Source organism: Prionailurus viverrinus, chromosome E2 (genome assembly GCF_022837055.1).
Source record: "Prionailurus viverrinus isolate Anna chromosome E2, UM_Priviv_1.0, whole genome shotgun sequence".
Classification (NCBI taxonomy): Eukaryota; Metazoa; Chordata; class Mammalia; order Carnivora; family Felidae; genus Prionailurus; species Prionailurus viverrinus.
In genome coordinates, this window is record NC_062575.1 from 51581658 (window position 1) to 51609040 (window position 27383).

The 27383-nt window shown below is 50.9% G+C and overlaps 1 protein-coding gene and 1 non-coding gene across 3 annotated transcripts in view; one reads left to right on the forward strand and one right to left on the reverse strand.

Moving 5' to 3' along the window:
• Nucleotides 1-72: 72 nt before the first annotated feature.
• Nucleotides 73-27383, reverse strand: part of OPA3 (outer mitochondrial membrane lipid metabolism regulator OPA3) — a 71722-nt gene continuing 44411 nt past the window's right edge. Inside the window, exon 2 of one of the 2 annotated variants that reach the window (XM_047834526.1) lies at nucleotides 73-2031. In XM_047834526.1, coding sequence (XP_047690482.1) covers nucleotides 1637-2031 — 395 coding nt within the window. In that variant the 3' untranslated portion in view covers nucleotides 73-1636. Of the gene's footprint in view, nucleotides 2032-24658; nucleotides 25578-27383 lie in introns of those variants that run through there. The other variant, XM_047834525.1, reaches the window with a different exon arrangement.
• TRNAQ-UUG (transfer RNA glutamine (anticodon UUG)) lies at nucleotides 12501-12585 on the forward strand. Its single transcript has one exon. It is a non-coding gene; the product is annotated as a tRNA-Gln (tRNA).

A 27383-nucleotide genomic window follows, 5' to 3' on the forward strand; every position in this document is an offset into this window, starting at 1 on the left:
TCCTCTTCCTCCTTCCCACCCTGCACCTGTTCCGGTTCCCACGGGGCTCCTGCAGCCTGGGTGGTCTCGATACCCTCTCAGCCTCCTCCTGTCCCCAAGCCTCTTCTGGGCTGCCTCCTCATTCCTTTCCCCCCTGCACCAAACAGTTCCGTACCGTAGAGAAAGCTAAGCATGGTCCTTCACTGACTGTGTGGCATCGGGCAAGTCCCTTGGCTACCCCTGGGCCTCAGTTTCCCCATCTGGGAAAGGGCTTACGGGATGACTCTGCCCTTCCTGTGGGACTCCTCCCAGCTTCTCTCCTAATTTCAGTGAGCCTTGTACCCATTTTGTAGATGTACGTCATGGTTCTCTGACACATTCTTAAAGATGACTTCTTTACCCCAGAGCTCCTTTAATTATAAAATATTTACAGTCTTGAAAAAAAATAGAACTCGGAAGTCACAGAGCTCACACACACCCCCTTCAGTGGTTCAATGGGTTGGCAGGGGGTAGGTGGGGTAGAAAACCCTGCCTGGTTGGAATATTCCATTCGGATGGGGGTGGGGGACTTCAGAGCTGAGGGGCAGGTGGTCCCACTGCGTGAAGGAGGGTGAGGGTGGGCTGGGCGATCAGTCTAAAGGCAAGAAGGAAGAAGGAATCCCTGAGTACTTGAGAGCAGGCTTGGATGGGATGTGACAAGTGACCCATGTAGCAGGGGACTGGGTGGGTCCCTATGAAGGGCTAGCAGGGAAGGACAGTGGAAAAGGACAACAGGAGGTCCAGAACTTCAGGTACACAGAGCCTTAGACCGACACAGAATGGCCCATCCCCAGGCAGGACCAATTTTTCTGTCCCAGAGGACCAAGTCCTGTTGGAACAGACCACAGGCGGTGGGGAGACCCTGTACCATGGGTTATGCCGCAGACTAAAGTGGGGGGTATCTGTTGGAATGATCCACTTGAGGGGGTGACCTGCTGAGGTACGAGTGGTTGGTGGACTGAAGGCAGGAGCCACAGGGTGACTCACTGGGCAGAAGGCCCTCCAAGACCCATCCTTCTCTGTCCCCTCCAAAGTGAGGTAGATGGAAAGTGACCGGGTCTGTAAACCCACTGGGAGCTTGCATTTTCTTTACAACGGTCTGCACCAATGAAGAAGGGGGAAAGGGCGTTCTGGTGAAATGGATGGGGGGGGGGGGGGGGACCCTACTCAGATAAGTGGAAGTGTGACAGAATGAGCTGGCTCGGTCCATGTGTCCCGCCGGCCCACCTAGTAGCGGGTGGGTGGGATCCAATGGGACACGATCTCTTTCCATTACAGAGTATTAAACCCGTGGACTGGGCCTGGAGGTGGGGGGTGGGGGAGAGAGATGGCGGGGGGGGGTGGGGGGAGGATAGGACAAAGGGACTCCTGTTGGAACAGAGTCCCTGTGGAAGGTACCTCCGGCCAGGTTAGTAGGGAGGCGGCCAGGTTAGTAGGGAGGCGGCCGACCAAAAAAGCCTGGCTGGATCAGCCCCAGTCCAGCCTCCCTTCCGCCCCGAAAGGGACCAGGTGGAATCAGCTGGGCAGGTTCCTCAACGGACCGTGTGGACAGAAGGCCATGTCAGAGTCGTCACAGCCCCGACAACAGCCACATCGAAGACCGGGGCCCTACAGTCCCCTATTCCTCGGGCGTCGCTCGGGGGGCGGACGGCGGGTCCCGGGCGCAGAGCCCGGCGCGCACCTCTCGCATCTGCGCCTGCAGCTCCTCCAGCGCGCTCTGCGCAGGCGCCGCGCGCACCTGCTCCTGCAGGGCCTCCAGCGCCAGCGCCAGGTGGCCCACCTCGTCCCGCATCGCCTCCCAGGCGGCCTGCCGCTCGCTCCTCTTGCGACGCTGGTGCGCCTGGTGGCGCCAGTACTCCAGCACCAGGCAGCCGCCGGCCACGAGGAAGACGGTGGCCTCACCCAGCAGCTCGGCGCCCAGCTCGGCGGCCGCGTCCTCATTGAGCGGCTTGACGGCTTCCGCCCTGAAGCCCATGAGGCGCATCTTGGCCCGCATCTCCGCCCAGTGGTACACTGCGGGGGGAAGAGGGGTGAAGGATCTTTGGCCGCGGAGCCGCTGCAGGCCCCGCCCCTCGACGCCTCGGCGTCCCGGCCGGAGCAATGGGGACGCGGCCGCCGGCGCCAGGGAGTGGGCGCCTTAGAGACCGGCGCCGGGCCGGGTCAGTTAGCGGGCCTGGGGCGGCCCGGAGGGCATCTTCCGAAAGCTTCCAGTAGATTCTGGCAAGCAGCCGGGGCTGAGAAAGGCCGCCCCGGAAGGGCCGTCCGGAGCGGGGGCCGCACCTCTAGGGGGAGGGAGAGGACAGAGCCCGGGCAGAGGTAAAGCTGGCTCCTTGAGCGCGTTCCCAGTGCCCCCGAGGGCCAGCCAGGCTCCCTCCCGCCTCCCCCTAAGGTGGCGCGGCCACTTCTGAGCTCCCGAGGTGTGTTCGCTGTGGGGTTTGGGACTTCAAAAGGAGCTCGGGGCTTGAGCCACAGGCTGTGCCCACAACGTCTTTACCTGATCACTTATTCATGTGAGTGAGGAGTATCAGCATTGTCACCGTTTGGAAACGCAACGCAAGCGTAGACTTGGTGCGGAAACGCGGGTCACCCTAGGGGTGATTATTAGCCATCCACAGACCGAGGGACTGATGGGGGGAAAGACGCGTCCTCGGGCTCATTACGAAATGAATTTCTGAAAACGTCCTATACATCACGTCGGGCAACCATCCTCCGGAGCAGCCACGCTGACCTGGTTGCCTTTCCTTCCTTTTAGTTAGAAGAATAACATAAGGACGTGGCGGGCGTGGTGCTTGGGGGCGGGGGGTGGGGGATGATTTCAGCAACATGGAAGGGGGTGCACTGAAAAACAGAGAAGTCCACCTTCCCTTCCTCCGGCTTCAGGCCTGCTCTTAACCACTTCTGGTCTTTTCTGCATTTATTGCTTCCAGTTTAACCCCATGATGCCAAATAACAAGCTTACACCTCCATTTCTTGATGTGCTAAGTTGACTTTTCAAAAAACGATTGTGTTTTCAGGGGCACCTGGGTGGCTCAGTCGGCTAAGCCTTCCACTTCGGCTCAGGGCACGGTCTCATGGTTCAAGGGCTCCAGCCTCCGGTTGGGTTCTCTGCTGTGGGCACAGAGCCCTCCTCAGATCCTCTGTCCCCCTCTCTCTTTCTGCCCCTCCCCTGCTCCAGTGCACACGTGCTCTCTCTCAAATATAAAATAAAATAAAATAAAATAAAATAAAATAGAATAAAATAAAATAGGGGCACCTGGGTGGCTCAGTTGGTTAATTGTCCGACTTCAGCTCAGGTCACCATCTTGCAGTTCATGGGTTCAAGACCCGCGACGGGCTCTGTGCTGACAGCCGGGAGACTGGAGTCTGCTTCAGATTCTGTGTCTCCCTCTCTCTCTCTGCCCCTCCCCAACTCTCCTGCTGTCTCTCTCTCTCTCTCTCTCTCTCTCAAAAATTGAATAAACATTAAAAATTTTTTGAAAATAAATAAAATAAATGTTTCCGTTTTTCTGCTGCCACCCATCCATTATGTGACTTTATAACATATTCTGCATCCCGTACTTGCCCCTGTCAATTTTTACAAGCGATTTTATTTACTTGTTTGTTTTGCGGGGGAGAAAGAGTGCGTGTGTGGGGGCGCAAGTGCGGGGTGGGGCAGAGAGAGGGGGAGAGAGAGAATCCCAAGCAGGCTGCCCACCACCGGCACCGAGCCTGACCCAGGGCTCGAACTCATGAACCGTGAGATCGTGACCTGGGCCAAAATCAAGAGTCAGTGGCTTAACTGACTGAACCACCCAGCCGCCCTTACAAGTGATTTTAATTTAATTTTTGACTGCTTACTGGCAGTCTTGGTAATTGTAAATAAGATATACCTATTTCTGAACTTCCAGGCGAATATACCTGTAAGTACATTAACAGGCCTACCCTGTCCTGTACTCCTGTCCTGGTTGTTATGCCCCCCCCTCCCGGAACTTGCAGCTGGTGTCAGAAGGAAGGGTCTGGATGAGCCCCTAACTTTGCACATCTTAGGCCTTCCCTGCTCTCCTTGTCCCTGTTAACATCTTCTGGAGCACAGCCCAAGTCTGAGGCGCCAGCTGCAGTGACCCTCATCGCCTCTAGATGTCACTGTCCTGGTTCCCATCCCTCCTATTCCTTCCACATTCCGGGAGCTTTCTTTAACTTCTCTATCAGTTTCAGAGGTTCTTGGCAAACATATTTGTATCTATGAAGCCTTTATATAGCCTTCCTTTATTTAAAAAAAAAAAATGTTTTATAGAAGATCCAGACATGCAGACAAGTTTTCGAGTCTCCACTCAGCTTTATCACCTCTGTGACCTGGTAAGTGAACCAAGTGAGAATTCTGAGAATGTGGGCCCAGCGATGCCCAAATCCAGGCAGGAAGTGTCTCTCCTGGGGCCTTCCTCATAGTTTTTTCCTTCCCTGCAGCCCCTGCCCTGCTCCAGGCCTCTCCTCTCCCACCCTTACCTCCTCCAAGGCCCCACAAGGTAGCCTTTTTTTTTCTTTTTTAGGTTTATTTATTTATGTTGATCTTACTCTTATAGTTTGTAGATTCTTTAAACTGTATGTATCTACTTATCTGAAAATAAGAACCATTTTTTCCTTCCCACTTCTTTTGCCATTTATTCCATGACTCTTTTGAGACATCAAGGAAGAAAGTATGATATTGCTGTAGAATTCTATCAAATTAAGGAAGCCCCCTCTATTCTTAGTTTTCAGAGAGTTTTTTTTTTAATCATGAGTGGGTGTTTACTTTCTTTTTTGTTAAGCTTCTTTTTAAGTTTAGTGTGTGTGTGTGTGTGTGTGTGTGAGAGAGAGAGAGAGAGAGAGAGAGAGCAGGGGAGAGGCAGAGAGAGAGGGAGGCATAGAATCCGAAGCAGGCTCCAGGCTCTGAGCTGTCAGCACAGAGCCCACCCTGGGGATCGAACTCACAGACCGCGAGATCATGACCTGAGCCGAAGTTGGCACTTAACTGAGCCACCCAGGCGCTCCTCATTCATAAATCTAAAGAAACAGTCCCTTAAAGGTAAGGGCTCCAAATGGAAACTCAGCCTAAAATGGAAGGGAAGGGAATTTTCTGTCAAAATCTGTAAGTTAAACCGTGGTTGTCAAGCACATAGTTAACAACGAAACCAGCAAAAACAGTGAAATCACTCATGTTTGCTTTCCTGGCAGTGTCTTCCATCCACAGGCAGGCTTTTGCCAACACACCAACAATTCTGAAATACTTCACTACTAATAAATGTCATAATTTCAAAAATAAAAAATAAAAAGAATGAGTGAGCTATATACATTTCGACACAGAAAAGTTGCCAAAACATAACGTGCGGTGAAGAAATACATACAAGTCCTGAAAGACACATAAAGTGTGATTAAAAACAAGAACATGCATTGACTTCGGACGCATGCAGATCTAGGAAAAGTATAAAGTCTCACATGGAATTATACTCAGCATCGTCAGGACAGATGGTGGAGGAGGGAGGGAGAACTGATGAGGCTTTGGTTTTATTTTCTACAAAATGGGGAGGAGCACCTGGCTGGCTTGGTCGATAGAGCATGCAACTCTTTTTTTTTTTAGGTTTTATTTATTTATTTTGAAGAGAGAGATGGAGTGCGTGAGCTGGGGAGGGGCGCAGGGAGAGGGAGAGACAGAATCCCAAGCAGGCTCTGCATAGTGCCAAGCTCAAACTCATGAATGCAAGATCATGACCTGAGCCGAAATCAAAAGTTGGCTGCTCAACCGACTGAGCCACCCAGGCACCCTTGAGCGTGGGACTCTTGACCTTGGGGTTGTGAGTTCGAGTTCCACGTTGGGTATAGAGATTACTGAAAAATAAAATCTTAAAAAAATTTTTTTTTAAAAAACAAACCCAACATTAGGAAGATAAATAACCCAATTAAAAGGAGCAAGAGGTGGGGCGCCTGGGTGGCTCAGTCCATTGAGCATCCGACTTCGGCTCAGGTCATGATCTCACAGTTTGTGAGTTTCAGCCTCTGCCTCGGGCTCTGTGCTGACCGCTCAGAGCCTGGAGCCTGCTTCAGATTCTGTGTCTCCCTCTCTCTGTCCCTCCCCTGCTCGCACTCTCTGTCTCTCTGTCTCTCAAAAATAAACATTAAAAAAAATTTTTTTTAAAAAGGAGCAAAAGCTTTGAAAAGAGACATCTCACCAAAGACATACAAATGGCCAATAAGCACATGAAAAGATGCTCAACTTATTAGTCATTAGAGGAACACAGATCAAAACCACAAGGAGATACCATTTCACACCTACTAGAATAACTATAATAGATACAACAACAACGACAAAGCCAATAGCTTTCAAGGTTTCAGAGCAAAAGGAACTCTCACGTACCTCCTCCAGTGGGAACGTCAAATCGTGCGGCCACTTTGGAAAGCAGTGTGGCAGTTTCTTAAAAAGTTAAACATCAATTTACCATAAAACCCAACGAACCCACTCCCAGGTATCTACGCAAGAGAAATAGCATACGTCCACGTGCATGTGCCCAAATGTTCGCGGTGGCGTCTATTCACAAGAGCCAAAAAGAGGAAACAACCCAAGTGGCCATTGATTGGCGAATGGATGAACAAAATCTGGCGTATTTATACAGTGGAATATTATTAATACATAAAAAGGAGGGTGAAGCAGTGATCCATGCTCCAACATAGATGAATCTTGAAAACATTAGGCTGAGTGAAAGAAAACAGACACAAAAGGCCACATAGTGTATGATTCCTTTTATGCAAAATGTTCAGATCAGGGAAATCTATAGTAGATTAGTGGTGGGGGGGTGGGGAGTAGGGGTGTGGAGGGTGGGGGATAAAGGTATGGAGGGTGGGGGGTGTAGGGGGTCGAGGGGGTAGGGGGTGACTGCTAATGGATACGCGGGATCTCTTTAGAATGACAGAAATATTCTAAAATTGAATTTTGGTAATGGTTGCACAGCTATGTAAATTTACTAAAAATAATAAAAGAGTCCACTGGAAACAGGAACTTTATGGCGTGTAGATCCTACCTCAATAAAGCTGTTTAAAACAACAAAACAAAACACCAGAGTCTCAGAGCATCTCCCGTTGAGACTGGCAGATCCCGTCGTGAGCCGGGGTCTCGCACTGATGACAGAGGCTCCCTGCTGAGCCCGAGCAGGACCCTGGCCAAGCAGCCGTGGCCTCAGGAATGAATGCTGGTATTTGTGGGGTGTTCGGCTTGCCAAAATCTAAGATGCGCCCCTGCCGTCAGCCAGGAACGGCGTGTAAACTGGAGAATCCCATGACTTCCCCAAATGGGGATTACTGTTCTGCCACAGGCACGGGGCCCGAGGCCAGCAGCTGGGGCCGCCATCGTGGCCACACGATGTCCCCAGGGACCCAGGCTCCCTCTCCAGCCTTACCTCCCTCGTTATGGGGCTCTTAGTCACATGCCCAAAAGATGCCCGAGGTCGCTCTGGGCACCCATATCCTCCTTCTAGGCAGTAGGCAGGGCAGGGGTGGTCACAAAGCATGTGCATCTGAGCCGTCCCTTTTTAGGAGGGAGCCACTGGATTTCCTGAAAACCCCAGAGAGTAGATTTCCCCTTTACTGCAGGGGAGCCCAATATTCCTGGCTGGCTACATGGTTACACCCAATCAAACTGGGGTTCTCATGACGGAGAAGCGGGGGGCGGGGGGGGATGGTGACTTAACATGGGACAAGAGTGCCTGCCAAAGTGAGTGCCGCTGGGGGGACCTGGCCTCTCTTTACAGCCACCAGAAGAGTCTTTGCTGCTCTCCCACCCTGGCAACCAGCTCTCAGGCTCACGGGCCAGGCTCAGTCACCTTGCTCCCTCTCCGGACCTGAAATCTTGAGCAAGGCTTCAAGGATGCTCCTCAAACTCCCTGAGCTACACTCACTGCAAGAAGCCAGAGAGAGGGCCCCTGGGTGGCTCGGTCGGTTAGGCATGTGACTCTTGATTTCAGCTCAGGTCCTGATCTCGTGGTCCATGGGATCAAGCCCCGCATCAGGCTCCGTGCCATCAGCACAGAGCCTGCTTGGGATTCTCTCTCTCTGCCCCTCGACCACTTGCATGCACTCTCTTTTTCTCTCTCAAAATAAATAAATAAACTAAACCTAATGGTTTGTTGCTCACAGAAACAGTCCTGACGCTTTAAAATGAACACATGTCGGACTTCAAACTGTATTACAAAGCTGTCATCATGAAGACAGTACGGTACCGGCACAAAAACAGACACTCAGATCAATGGAACAGAATAGAGAACCCAGAAATGGACCCACAGGCGTATGGCCAACTAATCTTTGACAAAGCAGGAAAGAATATCCAATGGAATAAAGACAGTCTCTTCAGCAAGTGGTGCTGGGAAAACTGGATGGCGACATGCAGAAGAATGAACTTGGACCACATTCTTACACCAGACACAAACATAAACTCAAATGGATGAAAGACCTAAATGTAAGACAGGAAGCCATCAAAATCGTCAAGAAGAAAGCAGGCAAAAACCTCTTCGACCTTGGCCGCAGCAACTTCTTACTCAACGCGTCTCTGGAGGCAAGGGAAACCAAAGCAAAAATGAACTATTGGGACCTCATCAAAATAAAAAGCTTTTGCACAGCGAAGGAAACAGTCAGCAAAACTAAAAGGCAGCTGACGGAATGGGAGAAGATATTTGCAAATGGCATATCAGATAAAGAACTCATCAAACTCAACACCCAAAAAACAAATAATCCAGTGAAGAAATGGGCAAAAGACATGAATAGACACGTCTCCAAGGAAGACATCCAGCTGGCCAACCGACACATGAAAAAATGCTCCACATCACTCATCATCAGGGAAAGACAAGTCAAAACCACAATGAGATACCACCTCCCACCTGCCAGAATGGCTAATATTAACAACTCAGGCAACAACAGATGTTGGTGAGGATGCGGAGAAAGAGGATCTCCTTTGCATTGTTGGTGGGAATGCAAGCTGGTGCAGCCACTCTGGAAAACAGTATGGAGGCTCCTCAAAAAACTAAAAATAGAACTACCCTGCGACCCAGCAATTGCACGACTAGGCATTTATCCAAGGGATACATACAGGTGTGCTGTTTCGAAGGGACACATGCCAATGGTTGTAGCAGCACTATCGACGATAGCCAAAGTATGGAAAGAGCCCAAATGTCCATGGGTGGATGAACAGATAAAGAAGATGCGGTATATATATGCAATGGAGTATTACTCGGCAATCAAAAAGAATGAAATCTTGCCATTTGCAACGACATGCATGGAGGGTATTATGCTAAGTGAAATTAGTCAGAGAAAGACACAAATCATAGGACGTCACTCCTATGAGGACTTTAAGACACAGAACAGATGAACACAAGGGAAGGGAAGCAAAAATAATATAAAAACAGGGAGGGGGACAAAACAGAAGAGACTCATAAATATGGGGAACAAACTGAGGGTTCCTGGAGGGGTTGTGGGAGGGGGGATGGGCTAAATGGGGGAGGGGCACTAAGGAATCTACTCCTGAAATCATTGTTGCACTATATGCTAACGAACTTGGATGTAAGTTAAAGAAAATAAATTAAATAAAAATTAAAACATTAAATAAAATAAAATGACCACATGCTTGATCTATACCATTGCTGACTTTCTGGAAGTTTCCAATGGAACCTCATTCAGCGTTCAGCCCACTTTGCTCTCATCTCCGGGCCTTTGCATATGCCATTCCTTTTGCCTGTAACACTCACTCCTTCCCACACTCATCCTGAATTTTCGGGTCCTGGTTCAGAGGCCTCCTCCTGTGGGAAGCCCTTCCTGACCACCCTGGCTGAGTCCATCAACCTCTGTATGGGCTCTGCTGGCCTAGCTCCAACCGTTCTGGGTTGTCACTATCTGGGGAGGGGCCTGTCTCCTCAATCGACTGGGAGTCCCGAGAACGCAGGACCAAGAGTGTTTTGGTCATTCCGGTACCTCCAGCACCGCCTAGCATGGGCTGGGTACAGAGTGGGTGCTCGGGGAATATTTATTTATTTACTTACTTATTTTAATTTTTAAAAATGTTTGTTATTTTTGAGAGAGAGAGAGCCAGAGCGTGAACAGGGGGGGAGCAGAGAGAGAGGGAGACACAGAATCTGAGGCAGGCTCCAGGCTCCGAGCTTGTCAGCACAGAGCCTGACGTGAGGCTTGAAGTCACAGACCGTGAGATCATGACCTGAGCCCAAGTCAGACAGACGCCCAACTGACTAAGCCACCCAGGTGCCCCTTGGGGAATATTTATTAAAAACATAAATAGGGGCGTCTGGCTGGTTGTTGGTGGAGCATGCGACTCCTGACCTCAGGGTCATGAGTTCAAGCCCCATGTTGAGTGTGGAGCTTACTTAAAACATGAGAATAAATTAAAAAATAAAAGCAAACAAATGAATCCGTCAATCAATGAATAAGTAACTTCCCGACTAATTACAAAAGAGCAAAAGGCACTTTTTGAGTGGACAAACCCAGTGGTCACCACCTACAGGGAAGACACAGCATCACCCACTGAGTTTTCCTGCTGAAAACGTTCATTCTGAATCTAATCATGAAGTCAGAGTGTGGGTCGCTTTCTGCCGGACAACTGAGCTGGAAGTTTGCAAAAATCCAAAGTTATACAAATCCAAAATAGGTAGAGCTGTCCTGGATTTGAAAAGATTAAAGAGACAACGATAAAATGTAATGTGTGGGCCACGATGGAATCCTGGGTTGGGCAGAAAAAAAAATCTATAGAAGACATTTTGACATTGTTGGAGAAATTTGAAAACAAGCAGTTTCTTAGATGACATTATGCAATTATGAAGCCTTGTCTTGGTGGGGCGCCTGGGTAGCTCAGTTGGTTAAGCGCCTGACTTCGGCTCACGTCATGATCTCACGGTTCGTGAGTTCGAGCCCTGTGTTGGGCTCTGTGCTGACAGCTCAGAGCCTGGAGCCTGCTTCCAATTCTGTGTCTCCTTCCCTCCCTGCCCCTTCCCTGCTCACGCTCTGTCCCTGACTCTCTCTCTGTCTCAAAAATAAGTAAACATTAAAAAATTGAGAAAAAAAAGAATTGTCTTGGTGTATGATGGCATTTTGGATTATGTGGGAGAAGGTCCTTGTTCTTTAGAGACACACACCTAAGCCTTTTAGCGTAAAGTGCCATGACATCTGCAGACGAGTCAGTGAAAAAAAAAAAATCTGTGTATGTAGAGAGACACAGATAGAGATGTAAAGTGTTATAGACCACATGTTCGTAGGCTCCCCCAACACATACATTGAAGTCCTAACCCTAGATGGTATTTGGAGGTGGGGCCTTCGGGAGGTAATTCGGTCTAGATGAGGACATGTGGGCAGGGACCCCAGGAGGGGACTGGTGTCCTTAAAAGAGGAGAAAGAGCCCCCCCCCCCCCGGGGTTTCTCTGTCTCTCTCCACCATTTGAGCACACTGGTGAGAAGGCAGCCTTCTGCAAGCCAGGAAGTGGGACCTCACCAGGAACCGAATCTGCCAGCACCTTGATCTTGGCCTTCCTGGCCTCCAGAACTGTGAGAACATAAATGTCTGTTGTCTAAGCCCTCCAGCCTGTGGTATTTTTTTTTTTTTTTTAATAGCAGCATGATCTTAGACAAAAACATGCAGATCTAAGATATTTGAAGTGCACAGACAGGGCACACAGTGTGAACAAGTGCATTTGGGGATTCATTGCATAGTTTTTTTCCACTTTTCTGTAGGTTTGACAATTTTTCAAAAGAGATGTCAGGGAGAACTAAAATACAAAAAAAAAAAAAAAGAAAAAGAAAAAGATAAAGAAAAAGAATATATAAGGAAAATACACCAAAATGTAAATAAATGCTGATGATTTCTGCCAGGTAGGTTTTATGATGCTCTCGATTTTCAAATTTTCTCCTCTGAATACTGAGGACTTGCTCAGTTAAATGAAGGAGGAAAATCCAAAATGTACATATGATCAGATCCAACAGTGTCATTTCCCGGAATTATTCTTAAGAAACTAACAATGGGAGGGGCGCCTGGGTGGCTCAGTCAGTTAAGCATCTGACTTCGGCTCGGGTCATGATCTCACAGCTCGTGAGTTCGAGCCCCTTGTTGGGCTCTGTGCCGATAGCTCAGAGCCTAGAGCCTGCTTCAGATTCTGTGTCTCCCTGTCTCTCTGCCCCCCCACCACCACTGCTTGCACACTATCTCTTTCTCTCTCTCGAAAGTAAATTAAAACATTTAAAACAAAGGAAACTAACAACGGGATGCACAAAGATTTAGCCCAGGGTCCCTGAGGCCCAGCATGGCTCTTGGGGAGGTTCTTTCCCACTAATTGCCAGGATGGTGCCCTCCAGGGCAAGAGAGGGGCTTGCTGTGCCACTGTGTGGTGTGGGATGTGTCCATCTTCTAAGCTTAAACCTCCAGATTCGGGGTGCCTCACATTGGGTGTGGAGATTACTTAAAAAATAAATTTAAAAATTAAAATAGGGGCGCCTGGGTGGCTCAGTCGGTTGAGCGTCTGACTTTGGCTCAGGTCATGATCTCGTGGTGCGTGAGTTCGAGCCCCGCGTCAGGCTCTGGGCTGATGGCTCAGAGCCTGGAGCCTGCTTCCGATTCTGTGTCTCCTTCTCTCTCTGCCCCTCCCCCGTTCATGCGCTGTCTCTCTCTGTCTCAAAAATAAATAAATGTTAAAAAAAAATTTTAATAAAAAAAAAATTAAAATAAAGCTCAAGATCCATAGGCACGTAAGAGGGGCAGGGAGAAAACTCTGAGGTGTCTCGTACCTGGCCTCCCATCTCCTGCACGATTAAGCACCAGTTGCCCAGAGAAGTAACCTGCTCATTAACATACCTGATACAGACTTCCTTCCCTCTCTCCTTTCACTTTTCTCCAAAAGAACATCTTGTCCCTTCCCCTCAAAGAGTCAAAGGATAGCAGCAGTTCATTCTCCCTACAATTACTTTTATTTTTAAGTTTTTATTTACTTTTTCTTAGTAATCTCTACCGCCAATATGGAGCTCGAACTCACGACCTCGAGATCCAGAGTCACATCCTGCTCCATCCGAGCCGGCCAGGCGCCCGTCCCTGTAATTACTTTCTGAAGAGAGTAATAAGGGGCCATATTTGTAGGGGGAAAAAAAAAAGTAACTCAGTTGTTTAAGAGATACTGAATTTCTGCTGGGAATGATGAAAAAAGTTCTGGACAAAGACGGTGGTGATGGTTACACACAGTTGTGAATGTACTGAACGCCACTGAATTGTATACTTAAAATGGCTACAATGATCTATTTTATGTGCTGTATATTTTGTCAATTTAGCAAGAAAAGATAATTTGGTAATGAGAAACCCATGTAGGTACTGTTCTGTTTCACCCCCCAGCTGGCCAACAAGCACGGTGTACTGCCATGAAGTCCTGACAATAATCATCCAGAGTTAGTGTGGACTCCGCAGGGTAAAGGCTCAGTCCCACAAGACTGCCTGCACTCCAGGTAGCAGCCACGAGTGAGGTTCCCAAGCCACCCGCACTTCTGACCAAATGGCTACAAATTGGGGGGCTCCCACAAACCCCCTCCGGTTCGAGAACACCCTGAAAACGATCTACCTACAATTGCGGCTTTATTATAAAAGATACACAGCAGGTGAGGTGTAGGAGGGATTGCGCAGATTCCATGGGAAAAGAATGCTTTCCTTCGGGCACTCAGGCCCCTCGGGTAGGCAAGAGGAATGGCTATGTGCTTGAACCAGAAAATCAGGCTGGCTCAGTCATAATCTTATTTTAGGTATTTCCACCAGCCCCACCCAGAGTCACCTTGGTAGCATAACAAAGATCCATTGATCACTTATGAATTTAACAAAGGCTTCTGTTCGTGGTAAAACGTGAACAGATACCTTCTGTATTACCCTACAAGTGAAACATTAACATAATAATTCTGTATTACCCTACAAGCACTCAGGGAGTTACCTAACAGTCTGGTGATGGGCAAATAGAAGATACAGACTGTTTCCCCCCACGTGCTGTGGCCGCCATGTGATGCCATAGGCATCAACCAGGGGCAGCCAGACGCAGGCTGGGAGTGCCTACTCCTTATCTTCTCAGGTACAGGTCTCCCACCACGAGCCTCCTCCGGTCTCCTCCAGCTGGAGGTTCCTTCACCCTCCCTCACACCTCTCTCCCCTGGAGCTCCCTTTCTCCTGGGGCTCCCATTCCTGCACGGAAGGCTCCATCCCTCCGAAGGTGAGCACGGTGTGGGGTAAAGGGAGGTCTGGCCCCTCTGGGGTGGCCAAGCAGCCACGAGGGACACAGGATGGAAGGGATTTCTGGGGACGTTTGCGAGGCAAACGCCTCGCCAGGCGCCCCTCGCTCTCTCCATCCTTGCCCATCTTTGTCTGCTCCCAGGAGGCAGGGATGGCATCTGGGCGAAGCGGTCCTCTGTATTCTGGCGGGCACTCACTTTGGGCAGTGCCCACCAGGGAGGATGGCGATGGGAGAAAGGGCACAGTGGGGCACATCTCTCCCGTTGTGCCGCAAGGCCGCAGCCGCTCTGCCCTTGACCTACGGCTACGGTTCTTGCCCCCACTCCACTGGGATGGACTCCTGGTGCCCTTCTGAGATCTTGGGATGCTATCGGCTTTGCTGTGTCCAATCCCTGGGGGCCTTGGCATCCTCCCCTAGACCCCTTCACCCTACCCACGCCATCGTCCTGCGTTGGGCTCTCTTCAGTAACCAAAACTAACAAAGGAAACAAAAAGGGGAAGCTGGCAGGGCTCCCTAGGGCCCTCGGGGACACTCCCCATGGTGGCCATGTCTGCACATTCTGTACCTCTTATGGGGACACCCTCCCCTCCAGAACTGCTGCTGAAGCCAGTGTTCCTCTGGAGACCAGCTCACAAATGGACCTGCCTGGCGTCTGGGTGGCTCAGTCGACTGGTTGAGTGTCCGACTTTGGCTCAGGTCATGATCTCACGGTTAGTGGGTTTGAGCCCCGCGTCGGGCTCTGTGCTGACAGCTCAGAGCCTGGAGCCTGCTTTGGATTCTGTGTCTCCCTCTCTCTCCGCCCCTCCCCTGCTCATGCTGTCTCTCAAAACAAAAAAAGTTGAAAACAAACAAAAACAGCCCTCACCTGGCCAAGGGTGAAGCCCTCTCCTCTGAGACTCTTTATTGATCACTTAAAAGATGCATACAGAGCACTCTACAGGACAATCCCCACTTTGTACATATGTGTATATCTACCAACACACATACAACGCATAACTTTTTTTCTCTACACACACATGCGTGCGTGCGCGCAGAGGACGGGAAACGTGGCTAGAAGTTAACGGTGGTCATCTCTGGATAGTGGGATTACAGGTGATTTTTATCATTCCATTTTATGTTTTTCAGTGTTGGCGAGTTTTCCGTAGAGAGCCTGCTGTGGCTTGAAATGTGCAGAAAAGAATGACTGGGAAACAAAGAGATGACCGGAATGGAATGCATTTCTGTGCGGACCAGTACAGACCAGTGTCCTCGGGTCTCCGGTCACGCAGGGCCTCCTTTCCGTGCCTGCTCTCCTTTCCATGGCCCAGGCCCTCTGTAACCTGGTCGCCGACCCCTCGTTCCTGCCGCACTAAGCCACACACTCTACGAGGAACGTTAAAAAACTGTTTTTACGAATTTCCTTCTCACTCGCATCTCTGGGCCTTTGCACATGCTGTTCCCTTTGCACCCTGTCTCTCCTGGACTCTATACCCCATGCACCTTTTTCCCTTTGTTGATTTTAATCTGTATCCCTTTTCTGGAATCAACATGACTCAGCTTTTCTGAGTCCGGTGAGTCCTTCTAGCAAATCACTGAGCCTGAGGTGGTTCGGGGGACCCCCAACACCAGGAGATTCAAAGATTCAAAGACGTGGTTCTTGCAAAATCCTTCATAAGGTGCCTGGGACCCAATAAATGAGAAATGCAAGAGATTCAGTTCCTCTGTGCCTCAGTTTCCTCCTCTGCAAACTGGGGGTCATAATCATCCCATACTTATGGTTGCTTATAAGCAACCATAAGCAACCATAATTATGGATGCTTATAATTTGGGGTGAAGGAGCTCTTCCTGAACAAGGGAGGGAAAGTAAGAGCCATAAAAGAAAAGATGAGAAAACCTGGTTTATCAAAACTAAAAAACAAAAACAAAACCAAAAAACTTTTGTAGGACAAAAGACACCCTAAACAAGCATTAGGGACAAGGAATGCAGGCATTTCTCAAAGGAATTCGAGTGTCCAATAAGCAGCTGAAAATATGCCAAACCAGTTAGGGACCATCCAGAAGCACAGCCCATGTCCCCCCTGCCAAGCTTCTTACCCCTCGGCTCCCATGAGAGGTCGGCCAGAAAGTGTCCCCACTTCAAGCAAGGGGCCAAGGGGTGGTATGCAGATTCTAAGGAGGGCACCTACGAGTCACTAGGAGAAAGACCGAGCAGCCTACAAATAGGGGCTGTGGTACATTGGGTAACGGACCCCAACATGTCCACATCCCAATGCCCAGAACTTGTGAGTCTCACTTCATATGGCAAAAGGGACTTTGCAGATGTGATGAGGTTAATTAAGGATCTTGAAATGGGGAGGTTATCCTGGATTACCCAGGTGGGCCCTAACCCCAGTGACAAGTGTCCTCATAAAAGACGGGAGAGACGACACGGATGCACAGAGCAGAAAGCCACGTGAAGACAGAGGCAGAGACCAGAGGGATGTGGCCGCCTTGGAACGCCGGTGGGGGTGGGGCAGGGGGGCACCAGCAGGGAAGAGGCAAGGAACACGTTTCTCCCCTTAAGGGAGGGAGGACTGACCTGCCGACACCTTGATTTCAGTCCGATGACCCCGGTTTCGGTTTCCTGTCATCCAGAACAGTTAGAGAATACAGACGTACTGTATTAAGCCAGCAGGCTTTGTAGTTTGTAACGGCAGCCACAGGAAACTTACACAATGGACAAAAGAATGGAACAGATACTTCACAAAATACTAAGAATCACCGATAAGCTCATGTAAAGATGCTCGACACCATTACTCATCTGAGAAAGATCAATTGAAACCACGGTAAAATACCTCTACATACTTGCCAGGATGGTTAAAATGAGAGGGGAGAGAAAAAAGAAAAGGAAGGAAGGAAGGAAGGAAGGAAAAGAAAGAAAGAAAGAAAGAAAGAAAGAAAGAAAGAAAGAAAGAGGAAAGGAAGGAAGAAAAGAAAGAGAGAGAAAGGAAGGAAAGAAGGAAGGAAGGAAGGGAGGGAGGATGGATGGGTTCCTGGGTGACTCAGTCAGTTAAGCCTCTGACTCTTGATTGTGGCTCAGGCCATGAACTCACGGCTCACGAGTTCAAGGCTTGAGTCAGGGTCTGTGCTGACAGCTCAGAGCCTGGAGCCTGCTTCAGGCTGTGTTTCTCTCTCTCTCTCTCTCTCTCTCTCTCTCTCTCCCCCCCCTCCCCTGCTCGCGTTATGTCTCTCTATCTCTCTCAAAAATAAATAAACATTTGGGGCACCTGGGTGGCTCAGTCGGTTGAGCGTCCGACTTCAGCTCAGGTTATGATCTCATGGCTTGTGAGTTCAAGCCCCGCGTCAGGCTCTGTGCTGACCGATCAGAGCCTGGAGCCTGCTTCAGATTCTATGTCTCCCTCTGTCTCTGCCCCTCCCCGGCTCATGCTCTGTCTCTCTGTCTCTCTCTCTCAAAAATAAACAAACATTAAAAAAAATTAATAAACATTTTAAAAAAAGAGAGGGGAAGGAAAGAAGGAAGGAAGGAAGGAAGGAAGGAAGGAAGGAAGGAAGGAAGGAAAGGAAAGGAAGGAAGGAAGGAAAGCCTGAAAGGAAAAAGGCAAGACTGTCAACATGAAGCACTGTCCGGGATAAGAAGCTGCTGGAACTTTCCTACAGGCTGGGGTGGGGGAGGATTGGGAGGAGAACAGCATACCGTAGGGTCAATTACTTTTTTAAAAACTGGCAGTTTCTCCAAAGGGTAAACATACTCTCATGCTATGACTCAGCAATCCCACCCCTACATATACCCAAGCGCAATGCCCACCCAAGCCTTGTGCCAGACCAGTCCTAGGAGCTTTGCCCCTAACGGGGAAAGCCCAGAGATCTGCCTGCTGGCCAACCGGTCACCGGTAACCCACCCACTGGCAAAAAAGAACAGACAATTGCAACACAGAACGACACAGATGCATCTCTCAGGTACTATGTTGAGCCAAAGAAGCCGGATCAAAAAAAAAAAAAAAAAAAAAAAGGAACATTCCATAGAGTCCACTGATACAAAGTTCAGGAACGGGTAAATCTAATCTACAGTGCCAGAATTCAGGATAGTGGTTACAGCTGGGAGGACGTGCCCTTTGAGCCAGGTGGACACATCAGATGTGACAGAACCCTCGGTGACCTGCCTCCCTCCAGGTCACAACCGCCCTTACCTGGTGGAGCATGGCCTGAGCACCGCCGTTCCAGGGCGAGGGGATCTTACTCTAAAACCAGGGTCCCAAGTCCAAGCCCGCCACCTCCACTTCCTCCTTTCTCTGGGGGGTCCCGACTGGACACCAGGAGCGTTCCTTGATGGGGGGAGTCGAGATAAAGAAGGTCAGTGACACAGCACCAGGGCGAGCGCAGTGACGTCAGAGGTTACCAAGGATGAGAACTGCCTTTCCAGCCCTCGCTGGCTACAATTCAGAATAGCAAAACCCTGCCGCCCAAATCTAAAGCGACCGGGGGATGGGCAAGGGCAGGGGCTCTGACTATTTCCTCGTGCCTGGTCCTGCTACGGCCTCCCCATCTTAGGACATGACAGCGTTTCCCTTCTAGGTGCACAGAACAAAAACCTTGAAGCTGTCAATGGCGCCCCCATGTCCCATCGCTCAGCAAATCCTGTCTGCCCCACCTCTGAAATATTAGTATGCTCAGAACCCCACTTCCCCCCACCTCCACTGTCTCTGCCTCGTCCCGCCACCATGGACAAACACGGTCGTCTCTCCGCTGGGCTGACCACCTCCAGCTTTGCCCCTTAGAGCCTCTGTCGGGGGGGATCCCAGGTCAGCTCACGTCCCTCCTCTGCACAGAGCTCCCCGTGGCTCATGTGCCTCACCTGGAATAAAAGCCAAAGGCTCAAGGAGCCCACCCTATGTAGGTCTGTATAATACATACATATGCATATGCCTTTCTTTATGGAACGGAATACGAGAGAAAAGTACCAGAATGCAACACATATGGGAAGAGCAATTATTGTTTAGAGAAACTTATGTTCTGACAATATATATAACATCTAACATATGACGTTGACATATGTGTTATATATTACATACGATAAGTTCTATATGTTTATGATACATACGAGGTATATATGTGACACGTGTATCTGTAGTTTTTTCTCGTGAAAATACAATACGAAATATCAGACTGCACTGCACATATTAAGGGTATTTGGTGAAATTTTCATCCCAGTGGGTACACACACAATACATACATATATATATATACACATATATATATACAGTGTATATATATATACAGTATATATACATATATATGTACATGTATACAGTATACACACATATATATGTATATGTATACAGTATATACATATATACTGTACATACATATATGTATATGTATACAGTATATATACATATATGTATATGTACACATATATACATACATATATGTATATGTATACAGTATATATACATACATATATGTATATGTATACAGTATACACATATATACTGTATATATATATATATTTTTTTAACGTTTATTTATTTTTGAGACAGAGAGAGGCAGAGCATGAACGGGGGAGGGGCAGAGAGAGAGGGAGACACAGAATCGGAAGCAGGCTCCAGGCTCTGAGCCATCAGCCCAGAGCCCGACGTGGGGCTCGAACTCACGGAACGTGAGATCGTGACCTGAGCTGAAGTCGGACGCTTAACCGACTGAGCCACCCAGGCGCCCCTATACTGTATGTATATTCTACAGTATAATAATATATATATTATACAGTACTATGTTACAGATTACATAAAAATATTTTTATATTCTGTTATATACTAGGCCACATAATGCACGGATTATGCCATACTTAGAACACATACAGAGTGTGAACTGTGAATTCTACAAATACGTGTATGGCAGACTGGATGAGCTCTGCTTCCCGCTGTGGCTCGCTGCCCTGGCTGAGATGCAGACTTGAGATCTGTGCGCCGTAGAGTTATGGCGGAATCTTTGGGGAACGAGAGGCGTGCAGGAGGGAGCAGCCGGGCTGGCTGGGCCGTGGCTGAGGCGCGATGCTTCAGTCAATCCTGTGGGCTGCCCAGAGCTGGGACGGGCCTCCAGAGCTGTGCCAAATGAGACAAGGTGCCAGCCTTCGCTCCCACCCGATTCCCCTTGCTCACTCTATTCCGTGGGTCAGTAAACTCTTTTTGTGTTGATTTATGGAAACTCTGTGCCCAACGTGGGGCTCCAACTCATGACCCTGAGGTCAAGAGTGGCACCCTCTTCCGACTGAGTCAGCCAGGAGCCCCCGGGGGGGGGGGGGGGAGCAGTGAACTCTTCACGTCAAGGGCCAGGGGGTAAATACTTTCATCCCTGAAGGCCATAGGATACCCATCGCAAAGACTCAACTCTGCCAGTGGAGTTCTTACAGCTGCCTTTGGGGCTCATCTCAGAAGAGCCACCCTGATTTAAATGAGCCACCCCCATCACCCCAGAACTCTGCCACTGGACTAGCCCTTTACTTCTTGACTGTTCATCCCCTGCACTAGATGTCAGCTCCGTGATGGGGAGGAGCCTGATCTCGGTCCTGGCTGGTTCCCAGCTACTAGAATGGGGCCAGGCACACCATAGGTGCTTGGTAAACGTTTGTCTAACGACAGAGTGGAGGATGTCCACTCCATTCTCCTTTGGGCATGCTCCCCTCCCGCTGTCCACTGGGGCCGGGGGCCCAGGCCTGGCCACTCAAGAGTCACAGTGGCTAGCACAGAGATGGTCACGTGGGCCCATGAATCAGGCAGGGGCTGAGCGAAGTCCATTGTCTCTAGGGGTTGGCTTTCTCCAGGCAAGGGCCTGCCCAACTGGGAAACCAAGGCAGGGGACAACAGGGCCCGCCAGGTGGGAGAGGCGGAGCCCTCGGGACCTGGTGTGAGGCTTCTGTAAGCCAGTGTAAATAAATGGGCTTCTGTTTTTTTCCACCCTAGTCCTGAGTCCCTCAGGTGGGAGGGGTCTGGATTCAGTAAGGCCCCTTCCTCCCTCATCACCTCGGGGCAAGCTAACATTGGAAAAAGAAACGTCTGACTGGGCAGGTCCCCCCACTGGACTGTGAGCTCCACGAGGGCAGGGTCGGGCTGTCTTGGTCACTGCCTGGGACCTCGGCACGACATAGAACAGGGCCGGGCACACAGTGGACACCTGAGCGAAAGTGGGGAAAAAAATTTAAAAAGACACTTTTTTTCCTCAGGTTAACGCATTTTTTTTTTTTAAAGCTTTTATTTATTTAAGTAATCTCTACACACAACGTGGGGCTTGAACTCACGACACCGACTGAGCCAGCCAGGTGCCCTGAGATTAAAAAAAATTTTTTTTTAGATGTTTATTTATTTTTGAGAGAGACAGAGAGACAGACAGAGACAGAGACAGAACTTGAGTGGGGGTGAGGCAGAGAGAGAGAGAGAGAGAGGGAGACACAGAATCCAAAGCAGGTTCCAGGCTCTGAGCCATCAGCCCAGAGCCCGACGCGGGGCTCAAACTCACGAACCACGAGATCATGACCTGAGTGGAAGTCGGACGCTTCACCGAATGAGCCACCCAGGCGCGCCCCCCCCCCCGAGATTTTTAAAAAATATATATTAAAAAATACATCAACTTGAAGACAACCGACCTCATTTGCATATTTATTCTACCCCTCTCCCCAAGTCGCAAAGGTACACAAAAGTTTAGCTAGTAGGAAACCAGAATGATGACCAAATCCTCCAGCCTCCGCCTCGTGCACTTTGAGAGGGGATTCCTTGCATTTCCACACACCCTGATCCTACCCGCCCCCCAACACTCACACAGTGGGTGAAGCCGCTGCCTCCCACAAGGACTGGCCACATGGAAGGACACACGGGGCTGAGTGCTGAGTCTCGGAGCTGTGACAGCAATGCCACGTCAGGGTCAAGATTGGGCAGGGGTTGGGGGCTTGGGCTGTGGTGGAGACTGCCCCTCTCCAGGTCCCATGTTGCTTCTTCCCTGCCTGAGTGATCTTGGGCAGGTGACTCCCCCTTTCTGTGCCTCAATGTCCTCATGAATGAAATGAAAAAAAAAAATACTGTTAGTAGCCACTTATTTATTGACACAATGGGTGTGTGGGGGGGTGAGGAGCATCGCGGTCCCTGCCTCCGGCAACCTGTGCTCCAGAGGCGGGTCAGTGCCAGAGTGGACCCCCAGGAGCAGCCATGGAAACCAGGCACTGAGGCTGCTCACCCAGCTCTGCCCATCACCCCTCCACACAGTGGTCTCTCTCTCCATCTTCTCCTCCTTTATCCACTCAGGTCACTTCCAATTTTATGATTTTTTGATTGGTTTATTTATTTGAGAAAGAGCGAGCGAGCACGAGCAGGGAAGGGGAAAAGACAGAGAGGGAGAGAGAGAATTCCAGTTCGGGGCTTGAACCCACGAACCACGAGATCATGACCTGAACCGGGACCGAGAGTCGGGATGCTCAACGGACTGAGCCACCCAGGAGCCCAAGGCCATTTCCAATTTTAAAGACACCTCCACCCAGGACACCCTCCACATGCGCTTCTCCCCCTCTTCCAGAAAGAATTAAAATGATGCTTCAGAACCCATGTTTCTTGGTTTTCTACCTGGGCAGATCACCCTCCCTGCCCCCACTTTGGTCCCTGGCCCACTGGAAGCGAGGTGAGGGAGGACAAAGGTGAGAGGAAGCCGGCCCCTCCCCCTTCACCTATGGCTTCTGGGAACCGGGCCCAAGTAAAATGGATCTTAGATCTAATCCCATTCATTAAATGCTAAGATTTCAGGTGTGCTCTGGGGCCGCTGTGGCTAGGAACTGAGGGCCCCCCGACCCTCAGCACCGCCTCTGGGAAATGCTTTGGGCCTCTGTGTAGAGCCCTAACCAACACCCCTCCCCAGTCACTGCCTTCCTGCCCCTCTCTCTTTCTCCTCCGGCATCAGTACCCTCAAGCATCCTGCAGCCCCCTCCCTCCCCTTCCCTGTGCACCCCCTGCCCCCACTCTGCTCTTACTACTTCACCGCCTTGGACTTCGGGGACTTGGGCCAGTCCCCTTGCTTCTCCTGGGCCTCAGGGTCCCAGTCTGGGAAAGGGTTCACAGGATGACTGCCCACGCACACACATCAGCTTCTCTAATCCTAACGCGTCTCGTTGTACTCATTTTGGAGGTCCCTGCGTTCTCAGACACACCCTGGAGATTATTCCAGACAATATCTACAGTCTGAAGCGCAGAAGGCAGACTGGTGGACTGGTGGGACCCACACCCCTCCCACATCAGGGAGATTCCTGGAAGAGACACCAGGTAGTAAAGGAGGGTTCCTGGACTGTTCCGATCACTCTTGTGGGGAAGGCCAAACGTCCTGTGGGGCTGGCAAGAGTCCCAGCGCTCTCTTGGGGTGGGGAGGTGTAGCGGGCTGAATGCTGACTCCCCCAGAGACATGTCCACATAGTAAACCATGGGATGTGTGACTGCGAGCGTATCTGGGGGGGGGGGGGGGGGGGGAAACCCCACCTCTGTAAATAAGTTAAGGATCCTGAAGTGAAGTCATCCTAGATTTAGGGCAGGCCCTGAATCCAGTGACAGGTGTCTTTACCAGAGACAGAAGAGGAAACAAAGGCCACGCGAAGAGGGCGCAGAGACTGGAGATCTGCGGCCACAAGCCAAGGAATGCCTGAAGTCACCAAAAGTTAGAAGAGGCAAGGGAAGATCCTCCCGTAGCGCCTTCGGACGGGTGTGGCCCTGCTGACACTTTGATTTCGGATCTCCGGCCTCCAGAACCGTGAGATGGCAAATCAAGTCTGTGGTCATTGGGTATGCTAGCCCCAGGAAACGAATAAAGGTTAAGACCAACTGGTGGCCTAGACCAGTGGGATGGAGGTGGGACTGGAGGCAATGAAGGCCCGGGGGTACTACTGCATGAAGGGGGGCTGGTGGGCCAGCCCGGAGCCCCAGAGGAGAAGGACAAGGGCATCCAGGTCCCCAGATTTGGATGGAAGCCGAGGAATGTGATCGTCTAGCCCATGGCTGGCAGGCCTCTGACAGGCGACTGAAGAACATAGCGCGGAAGGTGGGAAAGGACGGCAGGAAAGGCTCACGGGCCCTGAAGGCAGGTCCACAGGCTGAAGTTGGATTGGCCAGAGGCGGGGTCGACTTTTCCGCCACGGAAGGGGCGTTGGGAGAGCACTGCCACGGAAGGCCCTGCAGTCATCCGGGCGGGCTGCGCCGTGGACTAGGCTTGCGGGCTGGGGGGAGTCTGCTGGACTATTCCACCTGGGGTCTTGGTAGGGCACCACAGATCAGGTTAAGGGGGGCGCGTATAACATTCAGTGGATCGACTGCAAGCCAAGATCCCCCTCTTCTTCCCCTCAGAGAGAGTGGTGATGCCCAGCTGGAACCCACCTTAGATGAGGGGGACAGAAAGTCACTGAAAGACACAGCATCTCTTTATAGTGGCCTGTACCTGTTGACGAGGGGAAGGGGGTGTTCCGGTGAAAAGGATGAGAGTCCCGGGGAAAGGTGACACTTATCAGGTAACTGGGGGGATGGGAGGGTGGGGAGGAAACAGGTTGATTCGGCTCAAGTCGGGGGTCCCTTTTTCCTCCCGCCAGGGGACTCAGCCCGTTGTCCAGGCTGGGAGCCCATAGGTCTGTGTGGTTTGGGGTGGGGGTGCGGTGATGAGCGCTGTGGACTGTACCCACGAGCTGGAGGAAGCCTTGCTGGAGCTTCACCTGCTGGGGGCCGGTCCCGGTGGAAGGTACCACTGATCAGTAGGGGATGACCGAATCCAAGTTCCATCAAGATCCTGGTGGTTTCCGCTGGGCCAGCACAGGCAGGGACAGTGTGGGGAGAAGGCCACATCAGAGCACACACAACCACGTCCAAGTTCAGACTTCGGCAGACTCCTGATCCTTGGATGCGGACACTGCCTTGGACGCGGATGCCACCTGGGGCACGGACGCCGCTTGGGGCGCATCCCGGGCGCAGAGCTGGGCGCGCACCTCTCGCATCTGCGCCTGCAGCTCCTCCAGCGCGCTCTGCGCAGGCGCGGCCTGCGTCTGTGCCTGCGTCTGTGCCTGCAGGGTCTCCAGCGCCAGGGCCAGGCGGCCCACTTCGTCCCGCATCGCGTCCCAGGCGGCCTGCTGCTCCTCCTCCTTGTGACGCTGGTGCGCCTGGTGGCGCCAGTACTCCAGCACCAGGCAGCCGCCGCCCACGATGAAGATGGTGGCCTCACCCAGCAGCTCGGCGCCCAGCTCGGCGGCCGCGTCCTCATTCAGAGGCTTGATGACTGTGCCCCGGAAGCCCATGATGCGCATCTTGGTCCGCATCTCCACCCAGTGGTACACTGCGGGGGAAGAGAGGGGTCAGGTCCTGCGCCAGGAGCCCCCTACAAGCCCCACCCCTCCGCGTTTCGGTGTCCAGGTTGGCGCAATGGGCACACCACAGCCAGAATCACTGGGGATCGCTTTAAGCAAGACCCGCGCTGGCCTACCTAGCCCAGAGAACGGGAGCCCAGGCGGCTTTTTGAATCGCCCAGAGGATTCTGCCAAGTAGCCAGGAATGAGAAACCCTGGGGGCCGTGCCCCTGTAGGGTTACAAGCAGCTCCCAGGCCACAAAGTCCCGGGAAGGTGTAAAGGCTCAGTTGCCAGAGGTTTCTGAGCTCCCTCTGCTCCTCCCCTCAAGCCACCAGCAGACCAGCCAAGCATCCCTGGACGCAGTCGTCCAACCTGCTTCTCAGAAGCAAGGCACATTCCCCCCCCCCCACCCCGCCCCACTTTCTTTCTGAATCTTCCCAAAATTTAGAGTTAGGGCTGCAGCGTAAGGGCGGGTACCCTCCTGGGCTCCAAAGAAAGGGCAGCTGAAACGTGGGAATGGATGCGAGGCGACTTGGACCACGGGGGTAATTTGCAAGTCTGGTGGCTCCCCTCCTAGATTTTTCACCAGCCCTGAGGACGGAGCTAACAGTCCTGTGCGCTCTCTGCGGTGAGGTTTTGGGCACGTACCTTGGAAGAAGCTCGCGAGTTGACTGGGCGGGTGTTGCTGCAACAAAAGCTTCCTTGCCTAGCTGCCGCTTTGTGCAGGGAAATTCTCAGCATCTGAGTCTTAAAAACCGAGGCAGCATTGACGCTGGACCCTGACTCCTTCCTGCGGTAATTCACACTCATCCAGGATACACGAAATTGCTGGGGACGCCTGCCTAGCTCACTCGGAGATTTCATTTCCAACGCAGCACTTACTTTATTTTTAATGTTTAATAACTACCCGTGCAAATGCCTGGTGTATGAAATGTTTCGAGTCAATTGTGGGCTCGTCTTTTTAAAAAACCCACAGGAAAATATTTTCACGTTTACAACCTTTCGGCCAACGGAAGCTACACGACAATTACAATTTGGATTTCTGTGCGTGTTTGGTTGCTGACACATCCTTTGGTAGACAGAATTCTGCAGGGGAAGTGTAAACAGAAGTTCAAGGACAAAGTTCAAGGCATAATGTGAAATTCCTGACTGCAAAGGAACAGCTCGTTCATTTTTTTCCCCTTTAAACTGAAATTGCAGACAGCAAATCACAGCAGTTATATGGATTGCATTAGATACTTGGAAGGGAAGATGGCACCAATCCGTTTGGAAATATCAATATTCATGCACACCAGAAATTATATCCTCTGCAGCGACTTGGATTCAGGAAGACAAGGTTTAGCTGTCACCTTGAAAATGCGCTAGAGGGTATACAGCCTTTCAATTTTCTAAAAGGGCGGGGCGCCTGGGTGGCTCAGCCGGTTAAATGTCTGACTTCGGCTCAGGTCACGACCTCAGGGTTTGTGAGTTCTAGCCCTGCATCAGCACAGAGCCCGATTCAGATCCTCTGCCTCTCTCTCTGCCCCTCCCCTGCTTGTGCTCTTTCTCAAAAAATAAATAAGATTGGCAAACACAACATTTTCTAAAAATGGGGTAGGGCAGCATTAAAACGTTTGGCGAGCTCTGCCTGGAGCCAGCAGGAAGTAAGATCTGAGGAGGAGCGCACCCGGGGCCCTCCCGTGACCCGCCCGCGGCCGCAGTCACCATTACTAACTACTACTTGTTACGGAGACCCTGGTGGTGTGGGGTTCCTGGAGTCCAGGCGGTGCCGACCCCTCCCACACTGAGGTCCCAG